This window comes from Mesocricetus auratus, unplaced genomic scaffold (genome assembly GCF_017639785.1).
Source record: "Mesocricetus auratus isolate SY011 unplaced genomic scaffold, BCM_Maur_2.0 Super-Scaffold_100021, whole genome shotgun sequence".
Taxonomy (NCBI): domain Eukaryota; kingdom Metazoa; phylum Chordata; class Mammalia; order Rodentia; family Cricetidae; genus Mesocricetus; species Mesocricetus auratus.
Window position 1 is genome coordinate 9,835,671 of NW_024429202.1, and position 15,053 is coordinate 9,850,723.

General features: G+C 43.3%; 1 protein-coding gene across 2 annotated transcripts in view; it reads right to left on the bottom strand.

Annotated features, from left to right (window-relative positions):
• Clic5 (chloride intracellular channel 5) overlaps positions 1 to 15,053 on the bottom strand; it is a 143,301-nt gene that overhangs the window by 86,961 nt on the left and 41,287 nt on the right. Inside the window, exon 1 of one of the 2 annotated variants that reach the window (XM_040729674.1) lies at positions 6,516 to 6,906. The exons of the other annotated variant lie outside the window; for it this stretch is intronic. Coding sequence (XP_040585608.1) covers positions 6,516 to 6,578 — 63 coding nt within the window. The 5' untranslated portion in view covers positions 6,579 to 6,906. Of the gene's footprint in view, positions 1 to 6,515; positions 6,907 to 15,053 lie in introns of those variants that run through there. 2 annotated transcript variants of the gene reach the window in all.

Below are 15,053 nucleotides of genomic sequence, written 5' to 3' on the forward strand. Positions count from 1 at the left end.
CAAGAAATTAGCACCTAGACCTATAATCATCTCAAACCCAGATACCTAAATGCCAGTAGAGAAACACAATAAGGAACAGCCAGTATAATACATTTCCACTAGAGCCCAGCTAGCCTCCCAAAACAGACCCTGGATAGTCCAACATAGCTGAAGCACAAGAAAAAGACCTTAAAATAAACTACATAAAGATGATAGAGTTCATTAAAGAGGAAATTAATAAATCTCTTAAAGAAATCCAGGAAGACACAAACAAACAATTACAGGAAATCCTTTAAAGAAATCTAGGAAAACACAAACAGTTGAAGAAAATGAACAAAATTGTTCAAGACCTGAAAATGGAAATAGAAGCAATAAAGAAACATCAGCTGTGGGAATTCTGGAAATGAAAATTTAGAAATTGAAGTAAGAACTACAGAGGCAAGCTTCACCAACAAAATACAAGAGACGAAAGAGAGAACTCAGCCATCAAAGACAGGATAGAAGAAATGGATACAATAGTCAAAGATGATGTTAAATCTAAAAAATTTCTGATAGAAAATCTGGGACACTATGACAAGACGAAACCTAAGAATAACAGAAATAGCGGAAGAAGAAAAATTCCAGCTCAAAGCCCAGAAAACATATTCAACAAAATCACAGAAGAAAAATTTTCCTAACCTAAAGAAAGACATACCTGTAAAGGTACAAGAAGCATACAAAACACCAAATAGATTGGACCAGAAAAGAAAGTGCCTCGTCACATCATAATCAAAACACTAAACATACAGAACAAAGAAAAAATACTGAAAGTTACAAGGGGGAAAGGCCAAGTACCATATAAATACAGACCTACTGGAATTACACCTGACTTCTCAATGGAGACTCTAAAAGCCAGAGAAGCCTGGACAAACGTGCTACAGACTGTAAGAGACCACAGATGTCAGCCCAGATTGCTATAATTCCACCAAGATGGCATTTCAATTCTTAACATCTATGCTTCAAACATATGCTTCAAATGATAAAGGAAACATTACTACATCTTATGTCACATATTGACCCTCATGGGTTGACCAGTGGATAGGTCAACCAGACAAAAACTAAACAGAGAAATACTGGAGTAACAGAACCAAATGACCTAATAGATGTTTACAAAATATTTCATCTAAACACAAAAGACATACCTTCATCTCAGAACCTCATGAAACTTTCTCCAAAACTGATCACATGCTTGGACACAAAGTAAGTCTCAACAGATATAAAAAAATGTGAAATAACCCCCTGCATCCTATCAGACCACTTCTGATTAAAGCTTTATATCAACAACAGAAACAGCAGATAGCTTACAAACTCATGGAAGATAAACAACTCTCTATTGAGTGAAAACTGGGTTGAAACATAAATTAGAAAGAAATTAAAGACTTTCTAGAATTCCATGAAAATGAATACATAGCATACCCAAACTTACAGGACACAATGAAAGCAGTGCTAAGAAGAAAGTTCAAAGCACTAAGTGCCTACATCAAAAGAAGAAGAAGAAGAAGAAGAAGAAGAAGAAGAAGAAGAAGAAGAAGAAGAAGAAGAAGAAGAAGAAGAAGAAAAGATCTTGTACTAGCAACTTAATAGCATACCTAAAATCTCTAAAAAAAAATGAAGCAAGCACATCCAAGAGGAGACCAGAAATAATCAAATTGGGGACTGAAATCAATAAAATAGAAACAAAGAGAAGAATGAAAACAGAGTTGGAACTTTGAAAAAATCGACGAGATAGAAAAACCTTTATCAAAAGGTAAGGTGGAGAAAGATCAAGGAAGACACTTCTAACCTCCACTTACATTGGTACGTGTGCACATGCATCAACATGCACGCATATTTTCACATACCACAAGCATACACACACACACACATACACATGCATGCACACATGTGTGCACACACTGCTGAGGAGACAGTTCAATGTAAGTGTGCTTGCTGCACAGATATGAAGACCTGAATTCAAATCCCCAGAACCTACATAAGTAACCAGGAGTAATCTCCTTCACTTGTAACCCCAGCACCGCATCTGATGATGGAGGCAACAGGACCATCTCATCTCATTACTGGGGCTCTCTGATGACCACCCAACTCTGAGGTTACCGAGAGTCAAAAATGGCAAAGAGTGATAGAGCAGAGCACCCGATGTCCTGATCTGGCCTCCAAGTTCATAGGCAGGCACACACACACCCACACACACACCCATCATAAAATATTTTATGCGTAGGCCAGCTTCCTGAAATCACCATGCTGTCAGAGCAATACAGCAGCTGACAACTGTGTGGGTAACACCATGAGGCTCAATCCTGCCTGATCAGGAATCAGATGACCACACTGTATCTCATGACTTGACTGGTGCCCTGCTCCACTGTCAGAGTAATGTTAGGGCCACCAGTAAAAGAAAACTGGTCATTTCGATCAGCCCATCAGATGGTTGCTATTTGACTAGCCATATTCACGCACAGACTGTTCTAGAATTCTGTGGAGAGAACCACTGCCAGTTCACCAGCAGTTGTTCATGGAGCTGAGTCTCATCCACAGCCTTCCTGGCCACACCCCAGTTTACTAGACGTTCAGGATTTTAACATACACTGTTTTAGCCAGAACAGAAGCTTCCTGCCCTGCACCACCCCTGGATGTCCATAAAGCCTGCACACTGAAGTCACCTCAGGGTAGCAGTAAAAAGACTGTTCTGGACTCTGCCCATGGGGACTGATGTCATCAGCCTTTCACTTTCCCTAAATGACTTGCCCATGTAGCCAAGTTTGGGAATCTGTAGTTTCTGTTGATAACCCCAGTCTTTAGGAGTGACTGTAGGAGACTTGTCCATCACCATGCCTTCTCTTTGGTAACTTTCTGTATCTGGGACCTAGGGTGGGTCTAGGAATGGAGGCAGATCTTGATTTTGTCTGCTCAGAATGTCCTGTGTTTGTCCTCTCAAATTGCTTTCTGTTTTTATTCCCTTGTTCGTTATTCTTTCCTTTTCCAAACCATATTCATTGCCTTCATTGCCTTCTCTAACCTGGTACCCTCCCTTTATGATCAAAGTCCAAGCTACCGATGATCTCATCCATTCTCAAAATATCCCTGCAAGTGAGGAGGCACCAGGCCTCAGCTCTCCAAAGGAAATCAGGGACACACAAATCCAGTAATGCTCTGCCTGCCATACAACTTGCAGGAAAATGGAAGGTAAGGCATGTGTAGCAATCTCCAATTTACAAAGCACTTTTGCCTGTATGCTCCCACGGTGGTGGTTGAGTACACCTAATCAGAGCACTACACATTCACACAATCCTGGTCACATCTATTCTCTCAGTCTAAGCACCACAAACAGTTCCCTTCACTCTCCAACCATCTTGGTTTAGACAATGAATTGTTACTATTGGCATCATCATTGCTATTAGTTATAAACACTTCTGGCTAAAGAAGTGGTCACAGGAGATTATGGAAGTTGAGAAACTTGTTCACAGTCAACCTACTTCATTAGAGGCCGAGAGATGACTTGGGTGCAGGCTTCATGTTACATCGAGGGCCTAACTTGTCAGAATAAAGTATAAGGAGCTGACGATGAAACTCAGTTGGTTGAGTGATTGCCTAGCATGCGTGAAATCCTGGGTTCGATCCCCAGTACCAAGTATATTGGCCATGGTGGTGCATTCTTAGCATTCCGGAGATGGAGTCAGGATGACTAGGAACTCAAGGTCATCTTTAGGTACTTAGGGAATTCAAGGCTAGCCTGAGCTACATGACAGGCCAGTAAATAAATAGTGCAAGTACTGATGCATTGGCGTTTGGGGAAGACGGGATATATGGGGTATGAAGTTCCAGAGCTGAGGTTTGAGTCTGCATCCTGTGCACTGTCTACTTCGGAGTCTCTCACACACCTTCCCCGAGCTCACGATTGCTCAATGGTGTGACACTAACCCCTGTTCTTGTAGCCTTCGGTATTGAAAGGGAGCAGACCTCAGTTCACCAAGTGCTGTGACTGCAAGCATCACAAGAACCTGTGAGTCACAATTAAGTGTTTTCCTCATTTTCCAGAGGAGTGAAATAGTCTTCATGCATAAGGATGTGAGGAACTCATGAAGTCATCATTCTCACTGTGCTGCACATGATGTAGGACGCTACGATTTATCACTGCTGTGACTGCTATCATCACTGCAGTAGAAACATGATGACTGTTGACTGCATGGGAAGGGAACAGCGTTGACACTCACTGAGCAGTAGTGTGGAATGGCAGACTTGATGGTATGCTGAATTGGGGACATTCTTTCAGAGGCTTTTGAAATTGACCAACACTGTGGCTCTGGGTCGGGCTCCTCTATGTGAGTTGCTTCACAGGGGCCAACCCACCTTCCCCTTCAGAAAACACCCCTGCTACCCAGCACCAGATCCCAGAGACATCCTTTCTGTGGGAATCCAGAAAGAGAAACCTCAGATTTGAGGAAAGTCTGATTCTGTAAACCAGGTGCCCGCTCCCCCAAAATGGTACCATTGGAGGCACAGAGCAGTAGTCCCACTTTAGATGATGTCGCTGTTTTTGTTTTTTAAGACAGGGTTTCTCTGTTGTAGTCCTGGCTGTCCTGGAACTCACACTGTAGACCAGGGTAGCTTTGAACTCAGAGATTCACTGCCTCTGCCTCCCGATTGCTGGTATTAAAGATGTGCACCACCACCGTGTGGCTGACCCAGCTTCTGTGCATACCCTGTGACCATAACAGTAACCAAAGCTCAAAATGAGGATGGGAACCAAAACGGCTCTGCTCTGAGAGCCATCGAGTCCTGCGTGGCTCTCACTAATTGCTTCTCTTTAGAGAAAAAGCAGATGACAACATAGATATTCTAGAATTCTCTGGGTGCTACTTGAGCTGTGGAGTAAGCTTTTATTTTTTTATAGAACTAGACAAAAATCTCCGAATGCTGCCAACATGAAATTCCAAAGACACAGGTAGAATTGGTCTCCATGCCTGGTAGCAGGGCAAGGGGCAGCTTTGGCTCAAAAGAACCAATTTGTGTTTGAAACTTCTCTCAGGGAATCTGACACCTTGAAGTTCCCACTCCCAGGGAATCTGAGCAAGTCCAAGAATGGCTTTGTGAAGGAAGGCAGCAAACTGAGTGAAAGCTGTGTCCATTCACCCTCCTCCTCGCTCAGGGTACCCCCTGTGGCTCCCATGAACCCCTTCCTGTCCAGCATGGGAAATCATAGGGCCTTGTTCATTACCTAGGTCTGCCAGCACACCTAAAACTGTCTGAAGGGGATCTAGAACACTTCACTTTGTAGACATAAAATAAATTGTAACAGATTATATAATATATATACACATATATATCTATGAAATTCAATGTGTGTATTGCACAGTGTGTGTGTGTGTGTGTGTGTGTGTGTGTGTGTGTTTCAAAGGTGTCAAAGAAAACATCATTGTTCATGTTTACACAAACCTAAATCTTCCTGCAGAAGTCCATTCAACTGGCTTGGAAGCAGGTGGTCTGAGCAGAGTAACAGCTTTAGGCTTCCAGGTTATATGCACACCCTTTCAGTGCCAAGTGTCTTCTTAGCACTCGGCAATCTATTCGACTGCTGTAGATTTTATTCCCCTTTGTGAACTGTCTAGGTAATCAGGCAGCAGAACCCTCCCCCTCCCCCAAGTCCTGGCGACTCAGCTTGCCCAGAGGCCGCTTTCCTCCCGCCTCAGGTTTCCAGGTTTCTGCTTCTGCAGTGTCCCCAAGGAGGGCTGATCAAATGTTTCTGCTTATGCCCGCCGACCCAGCCTCCGTCCTTCTCCAGCAAAAGAAACATAGGTGCTGTCTTGCTATTCACCTAGTGCCCAAGACACAGAGGGCTTAGTTTGGTTCTGCAAGACTGGGCTGCTTTGCAGACTTGAGTCAGTGGACTGGCAGGTCCCTTGGTTACAGAGACTGCCCCAGAGTTATAATGACAGTGACAATAACAGCAGGGAACAGGGTGTTTGTTTTCTTCTTACCAAGCCACAAAGCCAGAAAATAGTTTTGTAACCTTCACTTTTAGTTTAGTCCCTCTGAATGAAAGAGGAGAGGGACTAGGAAATGCTAATTTTGTTTTACTAAGATCATTTCATCAATGCTCTTCCTTCTCTCCCTCTCCCATCCCTCCTTCCTCTGATGTAGAAGAAAAGTTTACTGGTCCAGTCAGGTTCTCCTGTCCCTATATCCGAGGACATCCTTCAGGATCAGTCAACCTCTCTGCATCCCTCAGAGCTCAGGATTCCAGGTGGTGATGGGTCTTACAGTGTTTGACAGACTGAGGGTCAGAAGAAAACTGCTACCTGCCAGGTTCACACTCACTCACTCACTCCATCCTCCCAGGAGCCCCTTGCAGAAAGGCCATCTGCAGAACCACGGGGGCAGGGCACTGAGCTTTGCTCCCTAGGGAGGGTCCCGAATCCCAGGAATCCCAGAGGGATCTGGGCCCTGACACTTGAGATCACTCCAGGGCCAGCACGGAGAGAGGCCCCCGGATGCCGACCTACCTTCACGAAGAGCTCGATCTCGGGGTCCCTGTCGTCCCCATTAGCTGTGGCTGAGTCCATCATGCCGTCGGCACTCCGGGCCGCGGTCCCTGGTCGGAGAGGCGCCACCTCTGCAACACTCCAGGCTCCTGCTCACGGCGGGGGGGGGTCTCTACTGTGCGGTGTTTAATTTTCTTTTTAAAGACCTCCAATTTCTCCAAGCAAGGACAAGAATGTCTGAGAGATCAGCGTCCCAGGTGCCACACAGAAAGAACCGGCTTCAGGAGCCAGCAGAGGGCTAAAGGGAAAAGCCAGCTAAGGTATTGACAACAGGTCCCAGGAGCAACAAGTGCCTGGCTGCTGGGAGGTGTCACAGGATCCGCGACTGTCAGCGATCCCGGGCCGCTGCCGGTGCGACCAAAATAGACCACGGCAGAGGGGCGGGGTCAGTTCGGGCGGGGACTTGGCGGGGGTGGAGTGGGGGGGTGACACCGTGGGAGCTCAGCATCAACTGGGGCCGGTCACCCCCCCCCAAACCCGTCAGAGCCCGAGGTTCAGGCAGAGCTGGCTAAGGCAGTCCTCAGGGAGTAATGAGAGGCAGTAGGGGACGGAGGAAGAGGTAGACAGCCCATGACTTTCAAGGTTTTAAATGTATGCATTTTTATTTTTTTAATAAAGCAGTTCAGCTAGCCCAAGTTACTCTACTACCAAAATTATGCACTTGCAAGGCGGCCAGAGTGCCCCGGAGCAAAGGAAAGCAGGGAAGACCCTGAACTGGCAGCATTTGCCATCTTTGCGCTGAGCAAACAGAGAAGGGGCGGGGCAGGGGCCCGTGAGAGGCGGAGGGGTGAGCCAACAGGGTAGGGTGCCCTGGAGCCAGGTATCCGTGGCTTTCAACTTTATGTCCCGCTTCCCCTTGCTTCGTTTATTTTCCTCTGCCTTCTATTCGAATTCTCTCTCTCCCTCCCTCCTTTCCTCTCCCTCTTTCCCCCTTGCACACACACACACACACACACACACACACACACACACACACACACACACACACACAACCCAGGCTGCCTCTAACGCTCTATGTAACAGAGACTGGCGACTGGCCTTGAATTCCTCATGCTCCTGCCTCTAACCTCCCAGTTGCGGGTTACAGGTGCATGCCACAAGTTCCAGCTGTTTTTTTTTTGTTTGTTTGTTTGTTTGATTTTTCACTATGATACAGAGGGGAAAAAATGCTCACATCCTGGGGTTATAGCTCAATGTAATTCACCATCGGTTACCAACACCAGATGAAGGAATAAAATGTTAGCGACACCACCAGAAGTTTTTGCTCCTCCTCCACACCCCCCCCCCCACCTCTGGCCAGGGTAACCATTACCCAGACTTGAAATAGTCTAAGGTGGGAGTTAAAGTTAGTAGGTTGAGGTTAGTGGCAATGGACATATTTCCCTTGCATATACAGTTGGGAGGGGAGCTGCTGAATTACAGATATGCAGGCTTTCTTGATAAACATTGTCTTGTAGCTTCCTAAAGTATCTTTCCCTACGGTTTGTTTCTTTTTAAAAGGAGTTGCAGAGCTATTACTCCAGACGGAGGTTCAATCCCCAGCACCCACATGGCAGCTCACAACTGTCAATAACTCCAGTTCCAGGGGATCTGGCACCCTCACACAGACATACACACAGGCAGAACACCAGTGCCCATAAGGTAAATAATAATAATAATAATAATGATAATAATAATAATAAATTATTTTTTAAAGTAGTTACGGAACTGGGGAGATGCTGAGTGTGCAAAGCTCTTGCCTGGCAAGCCGGAGGCCTTGAGCTGGGCTCAGCAGCAGCTACGTAACTATTGGGCCAGCTCGGTGGCCAGTCTCTGATCTCAGTGCTCTGGAGGTGAACACTGACAAACTGGGTGAGCAGACTCTGGGTCAGGTGAAAGACCTTGCCTCAGTCTAAGATAGAGAACAACCAAGGAAAACACTGGATGACTTCATCTTTACAAGCAGTGTTATTAGCCTGATTTTATATGTGGAGAAACTGAGGCATGGAGGGCTTAAGATACTTGACTCTGGTTATCAATCTAGGAAATGGGAAAGTCAGAATTTGAACACAGATGAACTGATATTTCACCCTCAACTATTCAGCCAACTGCTTTTCTCACACAGGGCACACTAAACCGAGGGAAATGAAGATACAGTCCTAATCAATGGAATGAAGATCTAGTCCTAATCAATGGGATGAAGATCTAGCCCTAATCAATGGGATGAAGTCTTAGTCAATGGGAATAAAGATCTAGTCCTAATCAATGGAATGAAGGTCCAGTCCTAATCGATGGGAATGAATGTCCAGTCCTAATCAATGGAATGAAGGTCCAGTCCTAATCAATGGGATGAAGGTCCAGTCCTAATCAATGGAATGAAAATCCACTTCAGTGAAGTAGTCACAGAAGGACAGCTTCAAGGCTGTCACACAAACTGGGCAGATGGAGGGTTCGGGCCTGAGTTTGAATCTTAGCTGCCTCCCAGTAGTCCATGTCCCAATCACTCGGCTCCAGCCATGGTGCTACAGGAACTTCCAAGAGGTGGGACCTAGTAGTAGAAGGCATTTGGGTCACTGAGGCTGTCAAAGGGAGTTGTCTTAATTTTCTATTGATGTGAGGAGACGCCACGGCTTATTTTAAAGGTAACTTATTTTAAAAAGCACTTAATTAGGGGCTTGCTTGCAGTTTTAGAGGTGAGTCCATGACATCATGGCTGGGAGCACAGGAACTGGCAGTCAGGCAGGCAGGCATGGTGCTGGAGCAGTGGCTGAGAGCTCACATCTCATCCATGAGTTACAGGAAGAGAGAAATCAAGACTGGGCCTGGCATGGGCTTCAGCAACCTCAAAGTCCACCCCCAAGGCCTGGCCACACCTCTAACAACACCTCCTAATCCTTTCCAAAACAATTCTACCAATTGGGAGACAGGTATTTAAACATATGAGCCAATGGGAGCCATTCTCATTCAAACTACCCCAGGAATTAAGGAACCATGCCAGTCTCTCTCTTTTTGTTATCTAAGAGCTAAAGACTCCACACGAGTTCCTACCACTATGTACAGTAATGCCAGAAGTCCTAAGCAATGAGGCCAATTGATCTAAAACTGAACCCAAATAAACCCTTCTTCTTTTTAAAGTCAATTATCTTGGGTATTCTGTTATGCCAGAAAAAGTAGGCTAGCACCCAGGCACTCTGTGGAACAGCATGCAAAGAGACATCTTAACACAGTTGGGATGGGAAGAAGGAAAGGCTACACACAGCCCAAGGTGATTCGGCTAAGACTTTCTGATCATATATGTGACAGGTAAGTGGAGAGGAGAACAATGTGTTGTGGCCACCATTCACAGACTCCAAGCCCAAGCATCATTCCCTTCTCACTGAAGAAAGCACCACCATGGCCAACATGCAATCCTTTGTGCACTTAATCAGGGTGAGGTTCAATTTCTCAACCCCTCCTTGCTTTCAGACTTACATCACCTAAGCCTTTAGACAAGCAGTCACTTTCACAGCTGAAACTCTGCACCAGTGATGACATATCTAGGGAAGGGTCAAGGTTGCAGAGGAATCTGGGGCCTTCTCTGTATGGCATACTTTCTGTGCACTGGAGTGTGGGGAATGTTTTTAGTATCACTATAGCAAGTGCAAACAAAATTCTAGAGATAAAATCCTTGGAAGATCTTTCTAATGAAAAGTCCTTTACAGGAACTTTATATTATGTTCTTGCCTTGGACCCAAGCAGTATGTGGGATGATCTTTCTTTCTAGATTTCAAACCTGGCATAGCTAACTGGCTCTTTATTGGACATATTGGAAAACAGAAAGTTTCTTCTTATTAAAATTTCTAGAAATCATCACACATTTGGACAGCCTTACAAATAATTCATAGTTTAAATACAATAAGCCTTCATATTTACTGTTTTTTATGTGCACGGGTGGGTGTATACCACTTGAGTGTAGGTACACACAGAAGTCAAAAAAAGAGTCAGATCCCCTGGAGCTGGAGTTACATGAGATTGTAAACCACCTGACTTGGGTGCTGGGAACCAAATCCAGGTCCTCTGTAAGAGCAGGAAGTACTCTTAGCTGCCAAATGTTCTCTCCAGCCCACATCAGGCTTGGCCATCAACCACTTTTGCACAGTTTTAATATTAACTCTACAGTAGAGTTGATATAAAGACTTTATTTTTATACCCAACTGTTTTGGAATATTACTTTAACTAGGTAAAGATGTGTTACCTTTGTTTATGTTGCTGAATATTACTTTAACTATGTAAAGGTGTGTTACATTTCTTTATGCTGCACTTGTTTAACTATGTAAAGATGTGTTGCTGTTTTGCCTGCCTAAGACACCTGATTGGCCTAATAAAAGGTTAAACTACCAATAGCTAGGCAGTAGAGGAATAGGAGTGGATGACCGGCAGAGAGAATAAGTAGTAGGAGGAATCTAGGCTTTCAAGAGAAGAAAACAAGGGAAAAAGAGAGGGAGATACCTGGGGCCAGCCAACCAGGCAGCCACCAGCCAGCCAGACACAGAGTAGAATGAAAGAAAGGTAAAAAGTAGGAGGCTTAATGCAAATGAAGAGGAACAGTTAATTAAAGTTATGAGAGCAGTGGGACAAGCAGAACATAAGGCTGAGCATTCATAACTAATATTAAGTCTCCATATCATGATTTGGGAACTGGTTGGTGGCCCCAGAGAAACCCTGCTACACCCAACACGGCCAAAGCATAATTGCTTAGCATCAAGAGTAGCTGTGGCCAGCAGGAATTACTTTACGTCAAATTTTAGCCCACAGCATTATAAACTCAGCACAAATTTTAGATTAGTCTTTATCAGGAAAGAACTGCAAAAATGTTTTTAGTGTTCACTTTCCCAGCACATGGGCTAAAATTTGGAACCAGAGAGAGGAGATTACCATGGCCCAGGAAACACTAACATGTGGCTCTGTATAATACCTGTATTCTTGTATGACTATTGAAGGAAAAATTACAATATATCTGATAGGGAGGTTGATATATTTAAATTAATTAGTATGACAAATGCAACATAAAGAACAAAAGTTACAGGGATTTGTATAATTGTACAGTTCATGGAATTCAGTTGAAATGCTTGGTTTCCATACACGTAAGAAAAGCTTGGTAGTGCTACTGTAACTCCCAAATAAAGACCTATATTTTATACAAAGAGGTGTAGTAGAAAAGCAGATAGGGCGAGAGAGATGGCTCAGCAGTTGAATGTGCGAACTGTTCTAGGGACCAGCATTCAACTCTCACCACCCATATCCTGTGGCTCACAACTTACTGTAACCCCAGCTCAGGGGCTCTGATGCTTCTAGCCTCTGGAGCACCTGCACACATGTGCACAACATCCACCAACATATGTACACATATTTTAAAATAAACCTTTAAAAAAATCAGATAGAGAAGCCAGAGAAATCGCTTGAAGGTTTAGAGCACTTGTTGCTCCAGCAGGGGACCTGAGTTTTATTCCCAGCACATACATGGTGACTTACAGATATCCATAACTCCCAGGCATCTATGTGATGTGCATTCATACACATAACACAAATCATATAGAAACTTATAGGAATTTACATCCAGAACTACATGAAGTAAATGTAGATTATCTAATCACAATAATTAAAGGATAGAAGTTTTTGGATTGAAGAAAATGACAATGCTATTTAAATGAAGTCCCAATTATATACGGATATAGAGCCCACTTCGAGCAGAGTGGCATTAAGTTAAAAGTACAAACATTGGGAATCTAACCACACCATGCAAACTCTGAGAAGAAAGCTAGAAGCTCTGTTACTGTCAACCAGTATAGACTAAGAAGCAAAGAACTTGTTAGAGATAATGGAGATATTACTTCACAATGGGAGTTATCTCTCAAAGAAGTTTCAAAACCAGACCAGCCAGGCCAAGCATAGTAGGACATACATACATTGATGGAATTCGGTGAGACTGAGGCAGGAATGTCAGGAATTCAAGGCCAGCTCTGACTACACAGCAAGGTCAAGGTCAGCCTGGAATAAAGGCACGGGATCGTGTGTGTGTGTGTGTGTGTGTGTGTGTAACAGAGACAGAGAGAACATTAAGCATGTATACAGCTGATAATGACAGAGCTTCAGTTCAGATGGAGTAAAAGATGATGGATCAGAAAGAAGAAAGTGACAAGAACATACTTGCAGTCAGAAATTTCAAGTATCCCTCTTATTAACTGACAGCTCAAGAAAAACAGCAGACAACACCCCCATGAAGGCATACAGAGACCTGATAACACTGTTAACTTTACATGGTTAGTATGTGTGGACTATTCTGGGCAATGGTCACCGAATACACATTATTCTCAGTTTTGCAAGGAAACTGCACCAACGGGCCATAGTCTAGTCACAGAATAAATTCAAATTTAAAATTAAAGCATGTCCTATGACCATAATAAAGTCAATTAGATTGATGTCAGAAAGACATGACCCCCCACCCACAAAAATCAAATATTTGGAAATTAAGCAACATAACGAAAGAAATTCATTGACCATCAGAGCAGTCTTGAGGATAACTGGAAAATAACTTCACTGGATTGAAATGAACATGATGCGGAACACTGAATTTTGTAGGGTGCAGCTGTCATACTCACTGGAAGGAAAGGGATATGATAGGAAAGAATAGAGGAGTCAAATCAGTAATCTGAGAGTCTACCTCAAAAACTAAAAGAGGAATAGCTAACTGTACCCAAAGCAACTAAAGGAGCAAAAGAAAATAAATAAATAAAAATAAATAAGTGTAAGACCAGAACTGATTGAATAGAAAAAAAAAGAAATAGTGGAATGTGATTTTTTTTAAAAATAAGATTTTCTAATAAAGAAAAAGAAATCCACAAGGCTGATTATTCACACCCATCTAGATTTTACCAAGAAAAAGAGAGAAGATGTATTACTAAAGTTGGATATGAAAGATGAGTCCATCAACTTCAACTTCATAGTGTGAGAATACAGAGATTTTGGAAGAGTCTGCTTAAAAATTGTGTACATCACTTATACCACTTCCACAAAATGTATGAAATCTTGAAAGGCAAAAACTAACAAACTCACTCAAGAAAATGTGAATCATCTGACAGGCCCTCTCTCTAGTAGTTTTATTCACACATAAGAACCTTGCAACAAGCCAACAGCAAAAGATCTGGAAGCTTCAGGCATTTCATTAACAAATTCTTCCCAAACATTTAAGATAGAGAAACACCAATTCTATAGTTATAATTCAGAAATGGAAGAGGGGGAATTGAAAGACTCTTCAGGATGTGTAGGAATTTTCACAACTCAAAGACAAGAGAACAACCCATTTTTAAAAATATAGTAGGCAAAAGACACAAACAGACATTTTACCAAAGATTTAAACATGAAAATACGCCTAGTACTCTTTCATGGAGATACGGGTTAAGAGAGAGATGCTGTAATGTGCCTCTTAGAAAGGCTGACGTCTGCACTTCTGAAAATCCTATGAGCTAGCACGAAGGCAGCTACAGTTCTCCATGTCTAGAGCCTTTCTGCAGAACATCATAGAAAGAGGGTGTGATGTCAAGTTGGTGTTTTCTGGGTCTTACCACTTCCTGGGCATGATTCTAGAGAAATGAAAGTTCCTGTTGACCTAAAATGTTGAACATGAATGTTTACACAGTATTATTTATAATGATCCCAAACTGGAAACAATGACCAAATGAATCAACCAATTGTAATACACACAATGGCACACCATTTAGCCATCAAAAAAAATAGAGCTGCTAAGAGGTGTGCACATGCATAAATCTTGGCTGTAGCAGTACAATGCTACAGAAAGGCTGGTCTCAAAAACTTACACATTGTACCGCTTAGTTTGCATGACATCCTAGAAAAGAAAAATGTAGAGTTGCAGAGACAAGTGGCAGACGCAGTTGGCTTTGGGAAGGTTTCATTGCAAAGAGGAGATGGTGGGAAAGAGTTTTCTCTGGTGCTAAAGCCAATATCCTGTCTGTCCTGGCGGTCACAGACATTTCTGTGTGTCTTACAATACACAGATCTGCAGTACCCAAAATGTATGTTCTCGGTGTAAAGTTAAAAATGAACAAAGTTCTTAAATAATTTCAAAAACTGTAAAGCCAGGGCTAGGAAGACAGTTCAGTCAGTAACATGTTGGTCATGTCAGCAACATGTTTGCCATGCACGCACGACTTCCTGAGCTTGATGTCCATAACACATGTAACATTTTATAAGACCAGGCATGTGGTGGATTGTGCTGGAATCCCCACACACAGAAGGTGGAAACAGGGGAGCCCCTGGGACTTGCAGGCTGCCCAGCCTTGCCTAAGTATCAATAAACAAAAATTACCTAAAGTGGAAGGCTCCTGGGAAACAGCACTGAAGTTGACCTGTGAGTCTACAGACATCCACATGATACACACTCACATACACACACATACTCACACACTCACATTCACACACACGCACATTCACACCCACACACTCACACATGCACATTCATACACA